The 27,397-nt window shown below is 47.4% G+C and overlaps 1 protein-coding gene across 1 annotated transcript in view; it reads right to left on the bottom strand.

Moving 5' to 3' along the window:
• Positions 1-317: 317 nt before the first annotated feature.
• The window catches only part of LOC137431693 (potassium voltage-gated channel subfamily A member 3-like), a 97,969-nt gene continuing 70,889 nt past the window's right edge, over positions 318-27,397 (bottom strand). Inside the window, exon 2 of the mRNA XM_068123313.2 lies at positions 318-2,213. Within this exon, the coding sequence (XP_067979414.2) occupies positions 2,169-2,213 (45 nt within the window). The 3' untranslated portion in view covers positions 318-2,168. The remainder of the gene's footprint in view (positions 2,214-27,397) is intronic.

Genomic DNA, 27,397 nt, shown 5'->3' with positions numbered 1-27,397 from the left:
TTGAAGGTTCCAATATCTGATCATCATAACTGGACTGCTGTGTAAAAATATTGGAAAAATAAGGGGATAGACATGATTAATGATCATATCTTCGAAGAAATTTCTCAAAAGTGTAAAAACTTGTAAAAAATCTGGATGCCAGGGGTCGTGCCCTTAGACCCTTACAGGTACGACGGAGGTGCTGTGACCATCACCGCAACCCACCTCTCATTCAAACTGTCCTCGGTTGCCTGTTGCTCATATCTGCCATGCCAGTGAATGTGTCACGTGAGAATCTAAGCTTGCATGAAAATTCAGCCTCACATTTTATATCAAAGTTCAGAAGTATTGTGACAGTTTATTACCTAAAATTACCAGTTTGCATAATTTTAATGAATATGGATTTAAACGTCAGGCACTCAGCCCGCCACTGTAATATTGAGTAAAATAGTAATAATAACAACAATGGTAATAATAATAATAATAACAAATATAATAATTTAATTAAATTATCATCATCACCATCAATCATCATCTTCATCATCTCAGGTCAAGTAATCTCTGGGTCTGGGAGAGTGGTGGTTCAAGCCCTGGCCGAGTCATACCAAAGACTTTTTAAAATGGTACGTGCTGCTTCTTTGCTTGGGGTTCAGCATTTAAAAGGATAGAGCATGGACAAACAACGTTTGGAAGGCAATGGCAAACCACCCAGTGTAAACCCTGCCAAGAAACTGCTACGGCAGCATCAACACTGTAAACAGAGTATGGTACAGTTTTTATTTTTTTCGGAACTGAGAAGTTGTACGTGTGTCTTTGTGTGTGTGTGTGTGTGTGTGTGTGTGTGTGTTTGTAGGTGTGTGTTGTGTTTGTAGGTGTGTGTTTATGTGTGTGTATGTATGTGTTTTTTAAAATCATTTTTCCAGGTCCATGACCATGTATGCCCGTTTACGAGTGTGCGTGTGCACATGATCATGCCCCTTAAAACCGGTGAAGTTGCATGATGCTGAATTTGAGTGTGCGGGTGGACATGAAGGTTCGAGTGAGTATGCGAGTGCATATACAGGTGCGTGAGCATATAAGTGCGCGCGCGTGTGTGTGTGTGTGTGTGTGTGTTAGGAAGAATGTGTGTATGAATGTTGGTGTCAGTATTTGAGCGAGTCTATCAATAGTGTGATACAAGACAAATCGATGTGTCCCACATTGTATCAAAGGGTCCTGAGTGTATTAATCCTTTTCAATTTGAAATGCAATACAATATGGCTTCCTGCTTGTGAGACTAGAAGGCTAAAACCACGGCACTTAAGCGATTCTGTTTTATACTATGGTATTGTAAGGCAAGTTTTTGTCTAAAGTGTGTCGGTAACTACAAATGAATTCCTAAATGCATGAAAATGGGAATGTTAATTTAAAATCCTTTGACGTGCTGTTCTCTCCTTCATCAAAGCTGGGAAATCATTCTTTTGTTTGGGAATTAAATGAAATCCTAAACGATTTAATAAACAAGAAAACATGATAATGTGTTGTTTGTACATTAAGTATTACATAGGTAGTACATACATGGCGTTATTATATATGTACAACTAAGAACATATGTACAGCCACTGGCCAAAAACATACAGAACACAACCTACAATCAACTTGTTGCTATGGAAACAATTGTAATTTTGCCTTCTCACAATTCTTTGACGATAGTCAATAGTACTTCTTGGCGTCCAGAATTCTGCTTGTGGTAGTGTTTGTGTTTTTTCTATTTCATGTAGACCGTTCAGACTCTTCATGAAGATCTTTATCTCACACATTTCCTCGATGAGCCGCACAGATTCCACTACATTGTGACCATTGTGATGTCATTTCGATCCTTCGGCTTTCCCATGCGAATGAGGCTTTCCGCTGCAGGTCCGTTATCCACACCGACATTGTGATGTCAAACACTATGAGAGTAATCATCATTTCAAACCTTCAAACGGCTTCATAGGAGAAGATTCTGTACATATTTTAGCTAGTGGATTAGTAAACAATTTTAAATGGAATGAAAAAAACAAAAAAAACAATTAAATCAAGTCGCTTCCTCAAAACCCCTTTCGGGTATAACGTCGTTGAAATTTCATTGAAGAAAAAATGTTCTCAGAGTTTGAAGCAAATGAAGTCTTGCGTCCTCGGATTCTCGTGGTCACAGGCCACCACTATCCTCAGACCACCTTGTGGTATGCAGCCGAAGCTTTTCCTGAAAATGCCTGAGGGAGGTTTGAGAGAGAGAGAGAGAGAGAAAGAGGAAACCAGAGGAAGTCATTCTTTGTTTTAAATTCTGCTTATTTGACATACGCCCTATCTTTTCAGCTGTGAACTATTCTATGGTCACCTGAATAATTGAGGCAAGGTATAATATATGCCGACAATAATTATTTCAATTCCTTACTTTTTTCTTTTTTTACATACGAAATCGACGCTCGTTGAAGAGTGAGAACAACAAATGTATCAGAACAGAATAAGAAGAGCACAGCGGAGAGGGAGAAACAATCAACAGTAGGGTAGAGGGATAAGGCAAAGGGACATGTTGGAAAAATGGGCATGAAGAAGAGGATCAAGGGGAGAGGGAGGAGGACACATGGGATGAACAAGTTGGATACAAGCTCAAACACAGCAAGAAGAGGAAGAGAAAACCGGAAATGAAGCAGAAAAGGAATAAAAAAAATAGGGTGAGGAGGGCCAGGAGGACGGGACGCTATCGCCTGGAAAGGAAGAGGTAGGCTTGGAGAGAGTTGCAGAAGGTAAATAAAAGATTGAGTATGTGTGTGGATGTACCTAAGGTAGTGTTGAACAGCTATCTTAAAGTTTTGAGGGGGGATAAGGTGTTCCCCACACTGCATGGGGTAAGGTGTTCTATGAACTCTCTAGTTACCCCACGCATGTGAAGCAAAAAGCGGGGTTAAGCAATCGGTTCATGTCCGTCCGTCTGTCTGTCTGTCCATCTTATCAGTTTATAATAATCTGTTTATTATCGAGGAACAACTTTTTAAAAAATGGAATGATATATTTTGAACATGAATCGGAACATGAATAGGAAGACAAGTTTGCTGTTGCACAGTACTTTGGCTCTGAATTCGTCCTGATCACACATGCGCAGGGAGGAGTGGGATAATATTTTTTACTCTGTCTGTCTGCCTGGCAATCAAACAAAATTGAAAATCATTCCAAACAAGAAACTTACTGTTTTAAGTACGTTATAAAGGATACAAACAACAGGCACGAAAAACTAATGTAACATGTTAGATCGGGTGATGTAGTAGACACTGGGTCAAATGGTGGTAAAATCTGGAATTAATTTATTTATACACCTTTAAATCTCTTCAAACTTTTACTTAAATTGAATTATATATTTGAACACTGCAAAACACAAATCACCTTCGTAATACTTCTAGGAACCATGCTATTTATTGATATATAGCACGAGACGGCGTGGCATGTGAGAGGGTCTGGGTGAAGAAGATGCCGATCGACGCTGCATTCTATGGTGATCGATTGACGCTTTCCGGTGACGTCACCACATCCAGGCTTTTCACTCATGGCTGCCATCTTTATGAGCAAGCAATTATATCGATAAGATCAGCATTACCATTGCATGCATCGATAAATAGGCTGAAAAAAGGAGTCGGAAAGTATCATCAAAAGAGCCAAAGGTGCAAGTGAGGTATCAGTATAAATAAAAAGGATAACGTTGTAGTGTCCGTACATTCAGTAAACAGCAACAGGAACGAGAATCAAGAGGCTTTCTTTATTCGGCATTCTCTCCCTTCTGCGCATGCGCACCCTTCCTCCATTAACCCCCCATCACGTGGTTCCCCGAACCAACAGACACAGCAAACGTGTACCCCATGGGTACATGGTTTCGTACAATACCCCATGGCTTCTCCCGAAAATATATTTCAAATTATTTTATTTGACTAGGGGGACTGCTGGTTGTAATTGTACCAGGATACCAATTAATAGATGTACGTAATTAATACACAGAAGGTATTACACACACATGCGCACACGCTGTGGTGGGCACAAGGGGCAATAATTCCGCGCACCAGTGGGTGGCGCGAGCGTCCAGGCGGGGAGCGAAAGCACATGCCCCGCCTTTCGACCGATCGGCCACGCCCGGGGACTAGGCGTGGCCTCGGCACATATATGTGGGCTCTAAGCTCGAGCCCGCCCAGTGCTGAAGTGTGAGCTTTGAATAAAGACTCTTTGTATTACCAACGCGTTGTGGCCTACCTCTCTGGCAATCGAGTTGTGTGTGCGCAGCACCACACTGGTGACCCCGATTGGTTCAGCCGTTGCTGACCACCGAACGCGCCATGGCTACCAACGCCGTCGCAGTCAAACTCCCCGAGTTTTGGGAAGCGCAAGCCGACATTTGGTTTTTGCAGGCCGAAGCTCAATTCCAACTCCGAGGCATAACGGCGGACGAGACCCGGTACTACCACGTGGTCGCCGCCCTCGGGCCCAGCACTGCCGCCCGAGTCGTGTCCATCCTTCGGCGCCCGCCGGGCGACAACAGGTACGAGGCACTCAAACGTCTCCTCATCGCCACGTTCGGGCTCACGGAGATCGAACGGGCCGACCGCCTCCTGGACCTTCCTGCCCTCGGCGACACACGACCATCCGTCCGGATGGATTCCATGCTGTCCCTGCTTGGAGACCAGCCCCCGGATTTCTTATTCCGGACGCTTTTCCTATGCCAGCTACCCACACAGGTACGCCTCGCGCTGGCTGGTTCCAAAATATAGGAACCCCGCGCCCTGGCTAGAGAGGCCGGCAAGTATTTTGCGGCCTGCGACACGCGGTCGGTGTACGGTGCTGCCGTAGTGGATCCTGGCGCGGAGGCTCCAGCGCTCCCGACTTCCCTCGTGGCCGCTGCTACGCCCCGTCCACTACCGCCGCCGCCACCACCACCGCCGCCGGCACGGCTGCCGCGGCCGTTACCGCCGCAAACCTGGTGCTACTACCATGCCAGGTACGGCCGCCAGGCTAAAACGTGTCGCCCGCCGTGCTCTTTTGTCGGGTCGGGAAACGACCAGCACTCACTTGCGGCCATCAGGGTCGGCCATTCCGGCAGCCTCCTTTTCATCACAGACACCTTGTCCGGGCGCCGTTTTCTTTGTGACACAGGAGCGCAGGTAAGCGTCCTCCCCACCTCCATGTCCGACAAGCAAACCGCGGGCCGGGCCCCCGCTTTGCTTGCCGCCAACGGTACACCCATCCGCACATTCGGGAAGCATTGCCTCTCCCTGCGGTTCGGAGGGCAGCACTTTCAATGGTCGTTCGTGACCGCCAGCGTGCCAATGGCACTGCTCGGTGCGGACTTCCTATGTGCGAATGGGCTGTTGGTCGACGTGAAGCGCAGACGGCTCGTCCAGGCCGAAACCTTCAGCTCGCTCGCTTGTTCGCTGAGCGGCTCGTTGAGTGGCTCACTGAGCAGCTCATCGAGCGGCTTACCAAGCGGCTTGCTGGAGGGTTCCATCCCGGCGAGTTTAGTTTGCACGCTTCCGGCAGCGGACGACTTTACCCGCCTCCTCACCAGTTTCCCGGCCCTCAGGCGGCCCACCTTTTCAGCGGTGGCCATTAAACACGGGGTGGAGCACCATATCCCCACGGTCGGGCCGCCGGTCTATGCCCGGGCACGCCGACTCGAGCCGACGAAGCTCGCGGTGGCAAAAGCGGAGTACACCACGCTGGAGCGGCTGGGGATCATACGGCGCTCCAACAGCGCTTGGGCTTCGCCTCTGCACATTGTGCTGAAGCCCGGTGGAGGATGGCGGCCGTGCGGGGACTACCACCGGCTCAATGATGCCACCACCCCCGACCGCTACCCGGTCCCGCATATCCAGGACTTTTCCGCCCGGTTGGCAAACACGACCGTGTTTTCCAAGGTGGACCTCATCCGGGGCTACCACCAGATCCCCGTCCAACCGGACGACGTCCCGAAGACGGCCATCATTACCCCTTTCGGCCTCTTCGAGCTCCTGAGAATGCCTTTCGGGTTGAAGAATGTGGCCCAGGCGTTCCAACGGCTTATGGACAGCATCTTGTGCGACTTACCTTTCCTGTTTGTCTACCTGGATGACATCCCGGTCGCGAGCGCGTCCCGGGAGGAACACCTGCTCCACCTCCACACGCTCTTCGAATGCCTGGGCCAGCATGGCCTAATCATCAACCCCGCCAAGTGCCGTTTCGGCGTCGCCACCATCGACTTCTTGGGGCACTGCATCACCAGGCACGGGGCCGTCCCTTTACCGGCCAAGGTGGAGGCGGTCAGGGATTTCCCGCGGCCCTGCACGATCAAGGGGCTCCAGGAGTTCCTGGGCATGGTAAATTTTTACCACCGCTTCGTGCCCCACGTCGCCCAGCTCCTCCGCCCCTTGCACGAGGCCCTCCGGGGCAAGCCGGGCAAAGGTGACATCGCCTGGTCGGCGCCGATGACCGCGGCGTTTGCAGGCGCAAAGCTGGCCCTGGCCGACGCCACCATGCTGGCGCACCCGGCGACCGATGCACCGATCGCCCTCACCACCGACGCGTCGGACTACACGGTGGGCGCGGTGCACGAGCAGTGGGTGCGTGGTGCTTGGCAACCGCTGGCGTTTTTTAGCCGGCAGCTTTGCCCGCACGAACGCCGCTATAGCACCTTCTATAGGTCCGACACTTCCGCCATCTGCTGGAGGGCCGCCCCTTCACGGCTTTCGTCGACCACAAGCCCCTTGTGTTCGCGATGGCCAAGGTCGCCGAGCCATGGTCGGCACGGCAGCAGCGTCACCTCTCTGCCGTGTCCGAGTACACGACGGACATCCGTCACGTGACGGGTAAAGACAACCCGGTTGCGGATTGCCTTTCCCGGTCCGTCGTGCTCGCGGTCCACCTCGGGGTCGACTATGCCCGGATGGCGGAGGACCAGACCACCGACCCCGGCATCCAGGCCTTACGGACCGCCGTCACGGGCCTCCGTGTCAGCGAGGTGTCGTTTGACGCCGCGGGTGCGGCCCTCCTATGCGACGTCTCCCTCGGCCGGCCTCGCCCCATCGTGCCGCTCGCTGGCGGCGCCCAGTTTTCGACGCCATCCACGGCCTGTCCCACCCGGGCACGAAGGCATCCCAGATGCTCGTCGCGGCGAAGTTCGTCTGGCATGGCGTCCGGAAGAACGTCCGCGAGTGGGCCAAGACGTGCCTCGCGTGCCAGCGCGCAAAGGTACACCGCCACACCCAGGCCCCGTTGGCCCCGTTTGCGGTGCCCGAGCGTCGGTTCGACCATGTGCACATCGACTTGGTGGGACCTCTGCCCCCCTCGCGGGGGTTCACCCACCTCCTCACCATGGTGGACCGCACCACACGGTGGCCGGAGGCTGTCCCATTGGCGGCGACGTCTGCGGCTGATGTGGCGCAAGCCTTCATCGCCACTTGGTTTGCCCGGTTCGGTGCCCCCTCGGACATCTCGTCCGACCGCGGCCCCCAGTTCACCTCGGAGCTCTGGGCCGTGGTGGCGCAAGGGCTCGGGGTGAAACTACACCGCACCACGGCCTACTACCCCCAGGCCAATGGCCTGTGCGAGTGCTTTCATCGCTCAATGAAGGCCGTGCTCCGGGCCAGCCTCCGTGACGGCGGCTGGGTCGACAGACTCCCTGGGTCCTGCTGGGCCTCAGGACGGCGCCCAAGGACGACCTGCGCGCGTCCTGGGCGGAGCTGGTCTTGGGGCAACAACTGCGGGTACCGGGTGAATTTATCCCCGACTCCACGGCTCCTTGGTCCGTGGCGCAACAGCGCTCCGCCCTTCAGGAGACCGCCTGGAGGTTCGCCCCGGTGCCGACGGCACACCACGGTTGCCCGCTTTCTCATGTCGCCACAGAGCTACGCATGGCAAAGTATGTCTTCATCCGGCACGACGCCCACCGGGCACCGCTACGGCCCCCGTACGACGGGCCCTTCCGCGTGCTGGAGACCGGGGACAAATTTTTCACCATCGACATCGGCGGTGCCCCGGATCGCATCTCCATGGACCGCCTCAAGCCGGTCCACCTCGATCCGGACCACCCCCCGCAAGCAGCTCTACCTCCGCGTCGAGGCCGCCCCCCGGCGGTCGGACCCCAGGCACCCCACAGCCCCACCGTCCCGCTACCCCCCAGCCCTGCACCCATCACCAGGGGGCGTTTCGGCCGGGTCATCCGGCTTCCCCGCAAACTCACCCTTCAGGTGCGCGGGAATTCTGGGGGGGCGCGTGTGGCGGGCACAAGGGGCAATAATTCCGCGCACCAGTGGGTGGCGCGAGCGTCCAGGCGGGGAGCGAAAGCACATAATAATAATAATAATTAATAATTCATTTATTTTGTATAGCGCTTTTCAAGAAGCCCAAAGGCGCTTTGACAGAGTGGAAAACATAATGCATAACAATACATGAAAACAACAATTGCAAAAAGACAAGAATCAATAGGGAAATATTTAAAGCAAAAGGAGGGAGAAGGAGAAGAGATAGTCAGGGGTTAAATGGTTGAATGTTGAATGCAGTGTTGAACAGGTGGGTCTTTAGTGATGTTTTGAATGTGGTGAGTGAGGAGGAGTCTCTGATGGTGTGAGGTAGTGAGTTCCAGAGGGTGGGAGCAGCGATGGAGAAGGCCCTGTCCCCCCAGGATCTGAATTTGGTCCGGATGGAGGGGGTCAGGAGGTTGGTACCAGCAGAGCGGAGGTTGCGGGTGGGAGTGTGTCTGGAGAGGAGGTCAGCCAGGTAGGATGGGGCCAGGTTATGGAGGGCTTTGTATGTCAAGAGGAGGATTTTGTACTGGATTCTCTGGGGGATGGGGAGCCAGTGAAGCTTGTAAAGGACGGGGGTGATGTGGTCACGGGTCCGGGAATGGGTGAGTAGACGGGCAGCGGAGTTCTGAATGTATTGGAGTTTATTGGTGATTTTTGAGGGTGAACCATAGAGGAGGCTATTGCAGTAGTCCAGACGGGAGGTGATGAAGGTGTGGATGAGGGTTTCTGCAGCCGTGGAGGAGAGGGATGAGCGGAGACGGGCAATGTTTTTCAGGTGAAAGAAGGCTGACTTTGTGATCTGTTTAGTGTATTTGTTGAAGGAGAGGGTTTGGTCAAAGACGACGCCAAGATTCCGGATGTGAGGGGAGGTGGATACTGGGATACCGTCGATGTTGAGGGCAAAGTTATGGGTGGATTTTGTGAGCGTTTTTGGGCCAATGATGATTATTTCAGATTTATCACAGTTAAGCTTGAGGAAGTTGATTTGAAGCCAGGATTTTATTTCAGTGATGCAGTTTGTCAGGATAGAGTGGGTGTCGGTGGAGACGGACTTGGTGGAGATGAAAAGCTGGATGTCATTGGCGAAGCAGTGGAATTGGAGACCACTAGGGCATGCCCGTACTATATCTATATCTAAAATTATATCCCCCCCCTCTATTTACATGAAATGGTTTGGTCCATGAAATGTTTTGGTCCATTCGCAACGCCAAAGCGAACGGCGAACGCTTTACATGAAATGGTTTGGTGCATGAAATGTTTTGGTCCATTCGCAACGCCAAAGCGAACGGCGAACGGCTTGCGAGTACAGTGACAATCCCCCCGGGGTTTTTATTAGTTTTAAAACATAGTTTAACGCCAACATAGCGCCAACATAGTTTGCAAACGTGAAATAAATGAATACGCTCTCAAATGTGCCATCCGAGGCAGAGTGTGTCCGCCACGTTCGGCACACGCGATAGCTCGCTGCTCTCTGATTGGTTGAATCGTTTTTTGGACATAGCTCGGTAAGTAATTGTCCGATTAATATGAAACCTTGAAAAGGCACATCCTCGGGTCCCCAGCAATATACCTGGCAAGTTTAAAGTATATCGGACCCGTGGTTGTCGAGAAACAGCGGTCACAGACAAACGTACAAACGTACAAACAAACAAACACACAGAGATTACTGGAATTATAGATAGACTAGGGCATGCCCGTACTATATCTATATCTAAAATTATATCCCCCCCTCTATTTACATGAAATGGTTTGGTCCATGAAATGTTTTGCTTCATTCGCAACGCCAAAGCGAACGGCGAACGCTTTACATGAAATGGTTTGGTGCATGAAATGTTTTGGTCCATTCGCAACGCCAAAGCGAACGGCGAACGGCTTGCGAGTACAGTGACAATCCCCCCGGGGTTTTAATTAGTTTTAAAACGGAGCTTGGCAACCGCTGGCGTTCTTTAGCCGGCAGCTTCGCCCGCCCGAACGCCGTTACAGTACCTTCGACCGCGAGTTGCTCGGACTTCACTTGGCGGTCAGGCACTTCCGCCATCTGCTCGTGCGAGTACAGTGACAATCCCCCCCCCCCCCCTCTATTTACATGAAATGGTTTTTATTAGTTTTAAAACATAGTTTAACGCCAACATAGCGCCAACATAGTTTGCAAACGTGAAATAAATGAATACGCTCTCAAATGTGCCATCCGAGGCAGAGTGTGTCCGCCACGTTCGGCACACGCGATAGCTCGCTGCTCTCTGATTGGTTGAATCGTTTTTTGGACATAGCTCGGTAAGTAATTGTCCGATTAATATGAAACCTTGAAAGGGCACATCCTCGGGTCCCCAGCAATATACCTGGCAAGCTTAAAGTATATCGGACCCGTGGTTGTCGAGAAACAGCGGTCACAGACAAACAAACGTACAAACGTACAAACAAACACACAGAGATTACTGGAATTATAGATAGATGACGGCGGATTAAGTGACCGAGGGGGGACAGGTAAAGGATGAAGAGGAGGGGGCCAAGAACTGAACCTTGGGGGACACCTTGGGGGAGGGGAGCAGTGGGGGATTTGCAGTTATTGATGGAGATGAACTGGCGTCTGTCAGAGAGGTATGATTTAATCCAAGAGAGGACAGTGCCGGTAACGTTAAAGGTGGATTCAAGTCGGGTGAGGAGGATGGTGTGATCGATGGTGTCAAAGGCAGCGCTGAGGTCGAGGAGGACGAGAATGTTGAGGTTGCCAGCGTCAGAGGAGAGGAGAAGGTCGTTGGTGATTTTGAGGAGAGCAGTTTCAGAACTGTGGTTGGAGCGGAATCCGGATTGGAATGTTTCATACAGGTTATTGGCAGAGAGGTGATGTTTGAGTTGAGTGGCTACAGTGCGTTCCAAAACTTTTGACAGAAAGGGTAGGTTGGAGATGGGTCTGAAGTTGTTTAGGGTGTCAGGGTTTAGACCAGGTTTTTTTAGAATGGGGGTAACAGCAGCAATTTTGAGGGAAGGTGGGACGATGCCTGTAGACAGGGAGGAGTTTATTGTTGCAATGACAAGTGGAGAGAGAGCAGGGAGGGAGGCTTTGACAAAGCTGGAGGGGATGGGGTCAAGAGTGCAGGTGGCAGTTTTCATTCCTATGAGGAGTTCAGAGAGGTCAGTAGGGGAGATTGGGGAGAACCGAGACAGGGGATGGCAGGACAAGGGGGGGCAGGTGGTTGGAGGGGGAGCGGGTGCGGCGGTGGTCAAGCTGTTGTAGATGTTGTCAATTTTGCGTTGGAAGAAAGAGAGGAAGGAGATGCAGTTGTCTACTGTGAATGACTGGGTGGTGGTGTTCAGAGGGCAGAGGAGTTTGTTTATTGTCGAGAAGAGTGATTTTGGGTTTCCGGAGCCAGAGTGGATAATTTGAGAGTAGTAGGCGGAGCGGGCGCGGGAGAGGGCATCTTTGTAGTGTTGTAGGTGGTCCTTGTTGGCTTGGGAGTGAACTGTGAGACCCATTTTATTGCGGAGTCTTTCAAGTTGGCGAGCACGAGTTTTCATCATGGCGGAGTTCAGGGGTAAACCAGGGAGCAGAATGGGTGAAAGAAACTGTTTTGGTTTTTACAGGCGCAAGCTGGTCAAGGCAGGAGGAGAGAGTGTGGTTATAGTAGTCAGTGAGGTCGGAAGGGGTGTGGAGGTCAACGAAGGGAGAAGTGGACATTTTTTCAGAGAGGGTGGATGATAATGAGGTAGGTGAAAGAGCGTTTAGCTTACGGAAGGTGATAGTGCGATAATGTCTTGGTGTTGGGGTGGGGATGTTGATGGTCATAGTGATAGCTAAGTGGTCAGAGAGGGTGAGGTCGGAGCCAGAGAGATGGTGCAAATTTAATCCAGTGGAGCAGACAAGGTCCAAAATGTGACCACGGATATGCGTAGGAAAGTTGACATGTTGAGTGAGGTGCCCCGCCTTTCGACCGATCGGCCACGCCCGGGGACTAGGCGTGGCCTCGGCACATATATGCGGGCTCTAAGCTCGAGCCCGCCCAGTGCTGAAGTGCGAGCTTTGAATAAAGACTCTTTGTATTACCAACGCGTTGTGGCCTACCTCTCTGGCAATCGAGTCGTGTGTGGGCAGCACCACAACGCACACATTTTGCATGCATTTATAGTATTTTATAACAACCTAACCCCCCCTAATCTCACGTAACACCGCGAGCCACTTGGCGAGCTCTCCACAAGCTGATTGGTAATGGAAGACATTCCCAGGACTTGTGCTCGGAGCCTTTTCTGTTTCTGATTTTCCGCTTGTGTAACAAACAAAGTTAATTTCGGTAATACTGTCACATGTGCTCCTGTCAAGTTAAACATCAGGAAAAACTTGTTTTTATTGATTCATCACGTGACAATGCTTCATTTGAGATGGAGCATTCCCTTTGCGCTGTGTTATCAGATTGTGGATCACGATCGTTGGGGTTGGGGGGGGGGGGGGGCGAGATATTGGAGGGCCCGTGTTATCTGGCGGCCCCGAAATATTGGGGGGCGGGTGTTATCTGGGGTCCTGATATATTGGGGGCCCATGTTATCTGGGGGCCTCAATATATTGGGGGGCCCATGTTATCTGGGGGCCCCAATATATTGGGGGGACAGTGTTGTCTGGGGGCCCCAAGATATTGGGGGAACAGTGTTATTTGGGGGCCCCGAGATATTGGGGGGACAGTGTTATCTGGGGGCCCCGAGATATTGGGGGGACAGTATTATCTGGGGGGCCCAATATATTGGGGGACCCATGTTATCTGGGGGCCCCGAGATATTGGAGGGCCCATGTTATCTGGCGGCCCCGAAATATTGGGGGGCGGGTGTTGTCTGGGGTCCTGATATATTGGGGGCCCATGTTATCTGGGGGCCCCAATATATTGGGGGGCCATGTTATCTGGGGGCCCCAAGATATTGGGGGGACAGTGTTATCTGGGGGCCCCAATATATTGGGGGGACAGGGTTATCTGGGGGCCCCGAGATATTGGGGAGACAGTGTTATCTGGGGACCCCGAGATATTGGGGAGACAGTGTTATCTGGGGACCCCGAGATATTGGGGAGACAGTGTTATCTGGGGACCCCGAGATATTGGGGGGACAGTGTTATCTGGGGGCCCCGATATATTGGGGGGACAGTGTTATCTGGGGGGCCCAATATATTGGGGGGCCCATGCTATCTGGGGGCCCTGAGACATTGGGGGGGACAGTGTTATCTGGGGGCCCCAAGATATTGGGGGCCCATGTTATCTGGGGGCCCCAATATATTGGGGTGACAGTGTTATCCGGGGACCCCAATATATTGGGGGGTCCATGTTATCTGGGGCCCCCGAGATATTGAAGGGACAGTGTTATCTGGGGGCCCCAATATATTGGGTGGACAGTGTTATCTGGGGGCCCCAAGATATTGGGGGGCCCATGTTATCTGGGGGCCTCAATATATTAGGGGGACAGTGTTATCTGGGGTCCCCGAGATATTGAGGGGCGGGTGTTATCTGGGGGCCACAAAATATTGGGGGGCGGGTGTTATCTGGGGTCCTGATATATTGGGGGCCCATGTTATCTGGGGGCCCCAATATATTGGGGGGCCCATGTTATGTGGGGGCCCCAAGATATTGGGGGGTCCATGTTATCTGGGGGCCCCGAGATATTGGAGGGACAGTGTTATCTGGGGGCCCGGATATATTGGGGGGCCCTGAGATATTGGAGGGCCCATGTTATCTGGGGGCCTCGAGATATTGGAGGGACAGTGTTATCTGGGGGCCTCGAGATATTGGAGGGACAGTGTTATCTGGGGGGGCCCAAGATATTGCACACCCTTACACTGCCACTGCCTTTATCACTCCAAAATATGAACCTACGTTGCGTTTGAAGCACAAACATGTTCACTGTTTATAATTATTCCATACAATAAACAATTTGATATGGTACAGTATTCATAATGACGCTGAAAATCAGGTTTAACAATAATTACGTTTTAAATACGAACACAATGCATTTGCTCATCGTACAAGATGTTCATTTGTTCATTTTTCAAGACGATATAAAAGACTTCAAAAAGTAAGGGGAATTTTTTTTTGTACAAAGCATTTACTTCTGAAATTTGCAGCCGATTTCGTCCAGTAGAAGCCGAGCAACGTATTTCCAGTCGCCTTGTAAAAGCTGCATACAGAGAAACGATCCCACGTAGAGGGAGGGGAGCTTTGCGTCTCCCTTGATTAGAAACCATTTCCAAGGTGAGTTATTTTGATAAACTGTGCTTTATTGAGGCTAAAGATGCATATGAGCTTCCGAGGAAAGAGTGCATCAGCAATGTGAATCGGTGGCTCGACTAGCATATCCAGACATCGTGAATCACCTCGTTTACATCCATTGTAAATACTTTACAGCAATTGAAAGCCTACAAGTCTTTGGAGTCCAACAACCATTTTGTGAGTGGTTGGGTGAAGTGCTTATGCGTGTACAAAAGAAAATGACATGCTTGGGTGAGGTCTGTTTCGAAGCAGACAAGCAAATGACATGGTTCGGTGAGATGATGTTTCATGTGCTTTTGCAAGGACAAAAGCAAATGGCATTTAGTATGGATGTTAGGGACTTTGAGAAGAATCAACTCTACAAGTGATCCTTCAGCAAAACCATTTATCTATCTATAATTCCAGTAATCTCTGTGTGTATGTGTGTGTGTCTGTGTGTGTGTTTGTCTGTGACCGCTGTTTCTCGACAACCACGGGTCCGATATACTTGAAACTTGCCAGGTATATTGCTGGGGACCCGAGGATGTGCCTTTTCAAGGTTTGAAATTAATCGGACAAGTGGTTCCCAAGGTATGGTCACCGTACTCGCAAGCCGTTCGCTTTGGCTTTGCGAATGGACCAAACCATTTCATGTAAATAGAGGGGGGGGGGGGGGTTCTACCGTACTCGCAAGCCGTTCGCTTTGGCTTTGCGAATGGACCAAACCATTTCATGTAAATAGAGGGGGGGGGGGGGGTTCTGTGGTCGTTACTGCCACGTGGTTTCAAAGTTTTTTTTTGTTGTTGTTGTTTGCACGCATGTTTTTTTGCACCCACGTACGGGCACGCCCTAGTTCTTCAAACAACAGCAGAAAAAGAAAAAAAATCATTTTGAGAATTCATCTCCTGTCGTTGTACAGTTTCCGTCAGTCCCCCCTTGGTATGAAATGCCCGAGACATGCTCCAACCATTCTCTCACTCATCTCCCTTCACTTCCAACACTCCCTTACCATCCTCCCACCTATCGCCCTGACAATTCTCAATATAGCAGTCCCTCTCTCCACAACACGTAGTTAATAAATAGATCGCTCCAAAGATAGTTTTGCCACGCTTTACTAATAACAAAATACATTTAAAGACTCGATTTAAGGTTACGTTAAAGTTATTTTAACGCCCTACAGACTACAGGATTGTGTGGAGGCAACACACTTACCTTAACTGACGAATCCAAGTTAAATTTCCAACTCGAATGTTCACTGTCAAATTAGTGTTTCGTCAAAAAAAAAATTGCATCAAAAATTCACCATCCCTTGGATAGAGATTAAGCTGGTTATCCTGTTGCATGACTGCAACATTAAGCATTACTTGATGGGTGTTAAAGATCCCATGTTGTCTTGAGTGAAAAGTAGGTGAGTTATTGCCGGCACCAAGGACAAGATAAAAAAAAATGAAAGTGGCCTCGCAGGAAAACTAAGAGATAAGTGGATTCGCCTTTGAGCCGTCTAGCCTTGGATCGAATCTCGAAGCCAGACAACCCGTATGCCAACACTGATAGTTGGTGGATGTTAAAGTTGCCATGGTGTTTTTCCAGAAGAGGAGGCGAGTTATCGCCGGCACCCTGAACAAATTAGAAATTCCTGGCACCTTCAGTCAAGTATGCCACAACAAAGTGGTGACCCGTCCAGCATTGGTTTGAGTCGTGATACGACCCAGAGTTCTGTAAAGAGATAGTTCCTCACATTATACAGTGCGTATAAAAAAAAAGGTAATCCGAATTCAAGGGGTTAATATGCAAAGGTTGTTTATTTTGACAATTTACATGTGGTTTATTAATTAAGAGGAGATCCTCAGCTTTCCATTGATACCTTCCATGCATCATTGCTGTCACACATGACCGAGTACATGTTCATTGAAAATGACAAGTTCAAATCGCATTTTTACAAGTTTGGCTAATCGATGCAATTCAGGATAATTGGTGTAAAATGAACGTCAGATGTGAACTTTTCTCAGGAATGATTGGCCTTTATGCACCCACACCTTCAACATGTCCACCTCCCCTTTCAACACAAAGCTCACAGTGGCAGAGCATGCCCTGAACTGCTTGTCTCACCATACCAGGGTCATTGCGCAAAGCATCCACTTCATGTCGAATACGGCGCTGCAATTCGTCAAGATCACGGGGAGGAGTTACGAACACCTTGTTCTTTAAATGTCCCCAAAGGAAATAATCACATGGTGTGAGGTCAGGTGATCTTGGCGGCCATTCGACTGCATGGTTGAGGGCGATGACTCGGTCTCCAGAGAGTTCCCTCAATCGATCTCGGGCAGCGATAAGACGATGTGCTGGGACGCCGTCTTGGGCCCACTAGAGATATCTGAAGACACCACGAACCTGTCGCTCAAAGTTCTCCTCCATCTGCGGTAAAACTTCATCATTGATCATCTGCAGATACCTGTTACCATTGACATTCCTTTGAAAGAAAAATGGTCCGATCACCTGACCACTTCCACAAAGTCCCAACCAAACAGTCCACTTTTGTCGATTCATGTTGGTGTCAAAATTCAATTCTGTGGGTTGTCTTGCCGGTGCATATTCAAGAACATTATGGGTATTGACCTTGCCATCCATGGCGAAAGCAGCTTCGTCGCCGATAACGAGATACCACAGGAAATTGACATCTGCTTCGCAACGTGCTATCAACCATCCGGCAAGCACCAGCCCCCTGGCGTAAGTTGATGCCGGATGTGAATCCGATATGGATGTTGGTGGAGGTCCAGTCTTGTGATTCGGTTGAATGTTGCCGTATGCAATCCCGTCCCATTTCGTGTTGCGCTGGTATCCCGAGGATGCTCCAAAACTTGCTGCCTTACTGCTACAATGTTCATTTCCGATCACCCAGTGCGCTTCCTACCAGAATTCTCCTTGTTGCAGTTGAGGCTAGTGCCATGCTCTTGGTATTTTCTAACATTCACCCAGATGGTTTTGGCTGCTGGAGGCTCCTGTTCTGGGAAACGCTCCCTGAACGCATCACGAGTTCGCTGCAAACTTCCAGTTTGGTGAAAGGTTGTAACCATGAAGGTCCACCGTTCAGTCGTAAGTTGAACCATCTTTTCAATGACTCAGACTGTCTCTGAACCCATACACTGTAGGCCCATCTTAAGTACCCATCTTAAACAAAGGATGACGCAACCGACGATTACCAGACCAGCTTAACAATTATACATAATCAACTTGGCAGTCGACAAGTAATGCATCCATTTCAAACTGTCTTGCACCGATTAGCCAAACTTGTAAAAATGTGATTTTAACTTGTCATTTTCAATGAACATGTACTCGGTCATGTGTGACAGCAATGATGCATGAAAGGCATCAATGGAAAGCTGAGTATCTCCTCATAATTGGTAAACCAGATGTAAATTGTCAAACTAAATAACTTTTGCTTTTAACCCCTTGAATTCGGATTACCTTTTTTTGATACGCATTGTATAATGAATTAGCATGAAGGTCCCATGTTACTGGGGGTATGAGAATAAGCCAGCGAACAATTTGTTCCATGAAATGGATATCACGGATACAGATGTTGCTTTTTGTTTCTACAAGATGACAGGTCGAGCTATGACACAAGTGCTCAACAAACCGCCATATTCTTGTCTGTTTCGAAGAAACGAAGTTGGGCCTGTTTCATCAAGACTGCCATAACGATCTCTGTTTCTCTGACAGTTTTTCCTCGATGGCTGATCGTGGCAGAAATTGAATAATACGATTTATTGTCCCATTTAGATATACTAGGGCGTGCCCGTACGTGGGTGCAAAAAAACATGCGTGCAAACAACAACAACAAAAAAAAACTTTGAAACCACGTGGCAGTAACGACCACAGAACCCCCCCCCCCCCTCTATTTACATGAAATGGTTTGGTCCATTCGCAAAGCCAAAGCGAACGGCTTGCGAGTACGGTAGAACCCCCCCCCCCCCCCCTCTATTTACATGAAATGGTTTGGTCCATTCGCAAAGCCAAAGCGAACGGCTTGCGAGTACGGTGACCATACCTTGGGAACCACTTGTCCGATTAATTTCAAACCTTGAAAAGGCACATCCTCGGGTCCCCAGCAATATACCTGGCAAGTTTCAAGTATATCGGACCCGTGGTTGTCGAGAAACAGCGGTCACAGACAAACACACACACACACACACAGACACACACACATACACACAGAGATTACTGGAATTATAGATAGATTGTGAGAGCCAACAACACTCACTGCATGTATTCACCATTGTTAACAAACTCCTGCCGTTATATAAAGATGAACATATTGTGTTATCCATCGTTTTGTTTGCCCATAAAGATGGTGGCGCGTGCGAAGCACCCGGATGTGGCGTCATGTGAAATCTATCAAAAAAGCCTCCACTTCCTAAACTGCGACTCAACGTCGTTTTACCACAGTGTATACGGGTGATGTATATAAGACTGCTTCAGTAGCGCTAAACTTCCAGATTAAAAAATAAAAACTATCTTTAAAATCATTAATATTATTAAAATTGAAGTATATACCTGAACACTGTGCGAGGTATCATGTTCTATGAACTCTCTAATTACCAGAGGAGAGGGTATTGCATTTGAGTCCGTTTGTCTGTTTTTATGTTTGTCCGCACAGAATAAATATGATTTTCTCTGCAACCGTTGGTCCGATTGACCGGTAAATTTTCACCAGAGGTGCAACTACACCTGTATAATTTTTTTATGATAATTATGACGTCATAGGTCACATGGTTCGGCCGCCATCTTGGAAAAACCGAAAACCTTTGCACCTTTATATCTCGGAAAGCGCTGAATAGAAAAAGTTGAGACGTGGCTCATTGTAAAGAACTCTCCATGGGGAATAAAATATGTTAATGCTTATGTCATAGGTGCCTCCATTATGACGTCATAATTCGAAAAGTACAAAACTTCATCCGATCAAGATTAAATTTCTTGAGCGTCATGTAGGCGTAAATTGGTGGAGAAAAAAATAATGACGTCATCGGTCACGTGGTTCGGCCGCCATATTTGTTTTAACACAAAAGCCTTAAAAACCACTGAAATACATCCTGGTGAGGTTTTGCAATCTCTGATTGCTCTTTCTTGTTATAGTGGTGATGATAAAGTTTAGCGAGGAGTAAATGAGGAAGTGGTCCTGTCGAACACATGGCCAACAAAGAGCGAGACAAACCATCAAAATGGGTGGTAAGGGGTCTTTTTTGTTGTTTATCCAGGAGGTATAAGGAAGGAATTGGAGCGAGGGTGGGATTTGTGATTGGGAGACTATTGGAGAGGAATAGCAAGCAGGTGGAGTTGGGGGAATGGTGAGCATAATTAGCTGAGGCAGACACAAAAATCAAAATAAACATGCACACACAAAATACATGGCAATGCACACATGATACGAATAACGGACAACACAAACACAATTGCTCAACAATCGATGGTAACGGAGACAAATCTGGAATGATTTACTTAACTTTGGAAGCAGGTCCCTCGGAGAAAGGAAGAAAAGCTGCCACCTCCGGAAACCGGAAATCCATGTAATCATAAACAACCACTTACATTGCCAAAGAGAACCAAGTAGGAAAAGGTTGTGATATCAAGTGGGCGAATCATGCTTAGTGACCTGGATCTTAATAATCTGAATGAAACATAATGAGTCCTGGAGGATATGCTTGATTAGGTGTTTCATATGGAAAGTCATTGATATGCACTTTGAGCAGATTTTAATGAACCAAAGGAATGAACAATGAACAGTTAATAATTTTCAAAGGGGGTTATGACACCAGTCCTAATTAGGGGTTACACTGAGTCATGAGTGTAATTATCATGAAAACCTTTTGTTGTTGGACCAGATTTGGACGTCTTAAAAGAGGTATCAGCAAGGACTCCACAGAATATGTAAAGAGAGGAAGGATCATATTCTTAGAACCTAAATATAAATATTAAAATTATGAGCCCCCTTTCTCCTCCCCACAATCACTTTGCCACATCCGCCCCTTCTTTGATCCTATTTCCTTCCTACCTTTCTTCTGTATCCTTCTCAAACTCACACCCTTCCTCCCTTATACTATTTGCTTCCTTTCCTTTCTCAAATTTCTTTTTCGAAACATTTTAACTCTACTGGCAACACTGCTCCGACACGTGATTTAGAAAAAAAAAATGCAGATTAGTGATTTTAAAATTGCATTCAAAATAGTATGAAAGAGCTTATTCTTTGTGGTGAGAAAGATGTAATTACACAATGATGCTTATGACATTTTCCAAAAAGGATATTCCATTTAAATGAGGAAACTGTCACCTAATTTTCCAGTTTCCTCGATTTCTTCACGTCATTAAAGGAGCCCGAAAGTTACCCAAGATAAATACAACCTTGTGCTAATGACAAATGCCTATTTCAGGATTCTGTTTTTGAGCAATGATGTCAATTGGTGGCCAAAACTAAAAATACAAAGAAACAATAATAAGGAAGGATCTTTATGTTTTAAGTGTTGATAATAGTCTTCAGCAAATATTGTGTTCAGGATGAATTGTACTTTTGGTTCTCATCTTGTTTATGACAAGTAGGGGTATCCGAGGATACTCGGTGTAAAAAATTGGGAAAAGGGAGGGGGGTGGTCAGAGCGGAAGGGGGTAGGAGGGTTGGCGGGCCGGGGTGGGATAGGAGAGTGGGAGGGCTGGGTTGGGGGGGGGGGGGTGTAGGAGAGTTCACGGGCTGGGGTGGGATAGGAGAGTGAGTGGGCTGGGTTGAGGGGAGGGGGGCAGGAAGGTTGGGTGTTGGGGTGAAATAGGAGAGTGGGTGGGCCAGTTTGGGGGGGGATGGGGTAGGAGAGTTGATATAATATAATTTAGCGATAAAAACATTGGCCATGGTCATCATAAAAAGAAGCCATGTAGCTTATGGTCAACAGGAAGTCCCATTTGGTCTATGTGTCAAGTTTAGTGGCAATTGGCTCAGTTGTTTGGGCGTGATTGGTGTTTTACACACACAGACAGACACACAAACAGATGGACAGACACACAGAAAATGACCTTTATTTATAAGCTAGTAGAGACACTGATGACCACATATGGATATATATATATATATGGATAACAGTCATATATATATACAGTCACGTGAAAAAGTAAGTACACCCCATGTAAAGTTTTGACTTTTTCAACATATTTCAACATACAGCTATTTGATCTTCATTTCAACAATATTGATAGATATAGGTGATATAACATAACAAATATCATGAAACATTTGCATTTTGTAGTCCATTGTATAATTTAAATAAACATAAATGCAAATTTCGCATGTGGAAAAAGTAAGTACACCCCTACATTTATCACTACTTCAAATACCGAAAATTAGAATCAGGTGCACCAGCTCAGGTGCAAATGTTTAGAACATAGTTAGAGAGGATCTTCGAGGAACCTGTCTTATTTAAACCTCAGACATTTAGTTTGGTTTGCTCTTTGTTGTTGAAGTGTGCAGCATCACCATGCCTAGATCAAAAGAGCTCTCTGAGGCCTTCAGAAAGAAGGTTATAGATGCCTACAAGTCTGGGAAGGGATTTAAAAAGATCTCCAAACAATTTGAAATCAATCATTCGACTGTCCGGAAGATCATCTATAAGTGGAGAAGATTCCAAACAACTGCCAACTTGTTCAGGCCAGGCCGCCCCAGCAAGCTAAACCCGAGAGCAGACCGCAAGATGCTGGAAGAAGTCTCTAAGAACCCCAGAATGTCATCATGGGACCTACAGGTAGCTCTTGCCACTGTTGATGTCAAAGTGCACGAGTCAACCATTAGAAAGAGGCTGCACAAATTTGATCTCCATGGGAGGTCTGCCAGGAGGAAACCTTTGCTGTCCAGAAAGAACATCAGGGCAAGACTAAAGTTTGCCAATGAACTCTGAGGCAAAGACCAGCACTTCTGGAAAGATGTGCTCTGGGCAGATGAGTCAAAGGTAGAGCTATTTGGCCACAGTACCAGAAGACATGTTTGGCGAAAACCAAAGACAGCATTTGACCACAAGAACCTGATACCAACTGTAAAGCATGGTGGTGGAAATATTCTGATTTGGGGCAGCTTTGCTGCATCAGGGCCTGGGCAGTTCACAATCATAGAATCCACTCTGAATTCTTCATTGTACCAGAGGGTGCTTGAGGATAATGTGAGGCCATCTGTCAGAGAGTTGAAGCTCAACCGATGGCGGACCTTGCAACATGACAATGACCCTAAACATACCAGTAAATCCACCAAGGAATGCCTGAAAAGAAAGAAATGGAGGGTTCTGGAATGGCCAAGTCAAAGCCCGGATCTAAATCCCATCGAGATGTTGTGGGGGGATTTGAAACGGGCTGTGCCTGCAAGAAACCCCTCAAACATCGCACAGCTGAAAGAATTCTGCATGGAGGAGTGGGCAAAAATTTCTCCCAGTCGATGTCAGAGACTGGTAGACAGTTATAAGAAATGCCTACTTGAGGTTGTTTCTGCCAAAGGGGGCAATACCTCCTATTAGAGCCAAGGGTGTACTTTCTTTTCCCACATGTGAAATTTGCATTTATGTTTATTTAAATTATACAATGGCCTACAAAACGTAAATGTTTCATGATACTGTATTATTATAATATATCACCTTTATCTTTCAATATTGTTGAAAAGAAGATCAAATAGCTGTATGTTGAAATATACTGAAAAAGTCAAAACTTTACATGGGGTATACTTACTTTTAAACGTGACATATATATACAGACTTGGCATTTAATATGGAATATTTTTTTTGTGGGGGTGAACTTACTTTTCAAGATGATTTAGAACCAAAAGTTCATTAGAATTATGTTGAAATTATTCTAGATTTTGTTTATGTCACCTTTAAAAGAAACAAAAACCACATTTGACATTTTGAAGTAAATAAATTGATCCTTGAAAATGATGTAAACTGGTATCGAACTCAATTCACGGGCAGTACTGTGTTAAACTTCTGTACGTTTTCCAGAAGTATCTCTTTATTTTGCACATTAGCCCAATTTTTTTTCAACAAAAACAAAAGTTAAATTATGACTGGGATTACGGACAGTAAAATTACAGTTCAGTACTTCGTGTAACCCCCACGAGCATTCAGGAGAGCATGTACACGTCGAGGCATGCTGTTCCCGAGATTTGCCAAGGTTTGGACAGGAATCGCTTGCCCTGCAGTGAAAATAACCTGCTGCAATTCACGCACAGAGGTGCTGCTAGTCCAAGTTGTCGATTTGACGCGTTAATTCTGCCCAGAAGTTCTCTATCGGATTCATATCCGGGGACATGGCAGGCCACTCCATATGCTCGACACCACGGTCAGCAAGAAAGTCTTGGATCATGCGAGCACGATGAGGCCATGCATTGTCATCTTGGAAGACAAAGTTTCCTTGAAAGGCTGCACGAACCAATGCAAGCAATGTTTCTTCCAGAATGCCCCTGTGCTTGAACTGGTTCAGGTTTCCATTCAGAACAACCAGGTCAGTTTTGCCCCCTGCATGAAAAGCAGCCCAAACGGTCACCCCACCACCTCCAGCTTGGACTCTTGGCACAATACAATCTTTGTTGTTGGCTTCATGCACTTGTCTGCGCACTCGGTTGCGGCCATCTTGACGATAGACCAGAAATCTAGACTCGTCACTGAAGGTCACGTGATTCCAGTGTCCTGGCTGCCATTGACGGTGCTCTCTGACCCACTGCAATCGGCGCTGGCTGTGTTGTCTGGTCAGTCGTGGCTTTCTCAGGGGACGCCTGGAACGATAGCCTGCTTGAACCAGTCGTTGGTTGACTAGCCTTCTGGATACAGGCACATTTGTCAGTTGCTGCCACTCAGCCCGAAGCCGATTAGCTGACTTGGTATGGCCATTGCAGACTAACCGGTGCAGCTGGCGATCATCTCTCCTTGTGGTTCTGCGGGGACGTCCTGGCCTCGGTATTGGAGTAGGGACACCCCTCTGAGCATTTCGTTTCAGGATCTTTGACACCTGACCTTGAGTGATGCCATACTGCTGAGCAATAGCACGCTGTTTCATGCCGGAATTTCCTAAAGCCACCACTCCATGACAAACAGCATTGTCGAGTTGACGGACCATCTCCAGAGGAAGCGGCAATAACTTTTGTAGACGTGCAGCAGTTGTTTTCCACTAATACAGAACGCAACAACCCTTATATACACGATTGTGAAGCCAATCGTCAAATGTACCTGTCCTTACATTTTGTCACGCCACCTGTGATATTATCCTGTTATTGACTTCTTGCTGCGAAAGACAATCAGTGACATGGTTCTTTTAACAAAGAAATCACCGAAGCGTAAAAGAAACTCACCACATTTATATATTGAGTTCAGAAAGTAAACCCAAGTCAAGAAAAAAAAATATTCCATATTAAATGCCAAGTCTGTATATAGATATATATAGATAGATATATATTTTTTGTCCCAGACTGTTTACAGAGCATTGATGTTGCCAGAACAGTTTCTCGGCTAGGGCTAAATTGGGTGTTTTGCCATTGCCTTCCCAACGTTGTTTTTCCATACTCTCTCCTTTGAAATGCTGAGCGCCAAGCGAGGAAGCAGCATGTATATTGTTTTAAAGTTTTTGGTATGACTCGAACTCGGGTTTGAAGTATGAATTCGAGAAAGAACTTGTATTTGATTGATTCTGTTGAACCGGAAATAAAGCGTGCAAAATTGCCATCCTACTGGCAAGGTTTTGGGCATTTCCTGTTCTTGCATTTGGAGAAGAAATAAAGCACCAGGGATGCCAGTGGCAAAACAATACAGGCCATGAAGGCGATATGAGATAAACCCAGCATCCCAACGCGAGCTGATCAGCATTGCTTTAAGAAGCTGGAGGCGGTCTTCACGGAGTGGAAAGCTCTGAAAAACAGCATAGGAGCAGTGCATCCCACAAGCAGAAAGAACAGGAGTTTCAAAAGTGCTTGGAAGATCTCTTTGACCTTGCTCATGTGGAGGCGCTGGTCCTGATGAGGAATCCTGAGGACCTAGATTTCCTTGTGGCTCAGCGACAGAAGGGGAGGCCAGGCTGCATCGGTTCTGTGGACATGGTACAGTCCCGGAAGGACAAATATCTCTGAAGAGGTCAGAGCAGGCTGCCAGATGATGGAAGATAGTACAGGAGGAGCAAGAAGCTTCAACCAGCGAAGCAGTGGGGTAGCATCTTCATCGTCAAGTGCAGGAGATGGGTGATGTCGGCGAGAAGGAAGGTGCAGTTGGGGGTGCTGCTGCTTTGTATGCTCCAAAAAGAGCCAGGAGGAATATCATGACACCTCAACTGGCTGCTGCCCTCGACCGGACGCAGATCTCTTCTTGCGGCAATGAAGAAACACATGATCGAAGCCTTGGACGAAGATACCCTCAACCATCCACCAAAGAGTCCAAGAATCATATTGAGTGCATTCGTTGATGATAATAAGGGCCTTGAGCAATTTGTGACGAGAAACACAAAGGCCCTCTTTACTCACCTCCAGCTTCCAGATGAGTTCCTTCTCAAAGATCCGAAGAGCTGGCCGGTGGAGGACTCCTTCAAGCAAGCTCTGCAGGTCGTGGAGATCCTAGCCATGGTCAACGACCAAGCAGAGAGAGGAGTAGCTCTCATCCAAGAGTAACAAGAAGTTGACTCGTGGAGTGGAGGAGCTGCAATACCTCACACTCACACACACACACATATATATATATATATATATATATATATAGAGTTTAAGATTTATATCATATATGAATATCAATATCCAGTCACATCTCAAACATAATTGTAGGGAATACCAATTAGCTCTCACCTAATCAATTATTCCAGGTGGCTAGGATTAGCAAATAAATGAACTCCCATACTCTTCTAGTCAAATAAAGGTGCATAAAGAAACCAATAAAAGCTACCCAAGGTAAGCCTTTTGCTGTTTCAAACCCTACCTGGATTCCTCTACTGCTGTAGACATTCACAAGTAGCACATACCTGAGATTCCCAATGCTAAATTCCCCCCCCCCCCCCTCCCCTGCCACCAGACTGGTTTCAGCACTTGTTGGCGAATCACCTGTGACAGCGTAGACATACATATGCACCACCGAGGCCCCCAAGCATGTACCATGTGTAATTCCAATAACAGTTAGCATACAAATAACAAGACCCAATCATGTCTCTCATCCATAATTGGAAGGAATAGTCACAAAAATGTACCCAATTTGAAAAAGAAAAAAAGAAAAAATTCATTGTTAGAAATATGGAATATAGAGAATTCGTCATTCAAATTGTTTGTATCAAATGTATTTTTGCATTTCTATAATCGTAATTTTTTGCATGTTACCCATGGCACAACTACGATAGCAATAGAGAAGTGAATGCTCATTGTCGAGAAGAATGTGGAGCTGAAATCAGTGATAGGAGTGCAGCGTGCGTTCAGAAGACAACTCCTTAAACATAATGCACCAACCTTGAAGAATATACGTCATACGTCGTACAGTTTCCAAGTGGAGGAGGATAACAATGATGCACGACACTCTGGACATCTGAGGAATATTCGAAATCTAGAGACTACTTAGACGTCACAGAGTTAGTGAAGTGATTGCGCATAGCCCTAGAAAATCAACAAGGGGTATTCCACATGAAATTGGAGTATCTCAAAAGCAGTGCCATTGGAGTGTTAAAGTGTGATTTAAAGGGTAAGGCAGCAGTTAACCTTAGATGACAGCGTCGACGTTTTGAGTTTTGTTGGATTTTTTTTTATCAAAGAGGAATCAACATAGATGGCATAATTTTCATTGACGAATGCCATGGATTAAACTTGGATGGTATGGCAAACAAACAGAATTGTCGGTTTCGATGCTTGGAGAAAGCAGTCCACATTGCTGAGTTACCTTTCCACTCCACAAA

The sequence above is a fragment of the Myxine glutinosa genome, chromosome 7 (genome assembly GCF_964187855.1).
Source record: "Myxine glutinosa chromosome 7, kmMyxGlut1.1, whole genome shotgun sequence".
Lineage (NCBI taxonomy): Eukaryota > Metazoa > Chordata > Myxini > Myxiniformes > Myxinidae > Myxine > Myxine glutinosa.
Note: the sequence above shows the minus strand (reverse complement) of the source record. Positions and strands in the feature narration are given on the sequence as shown.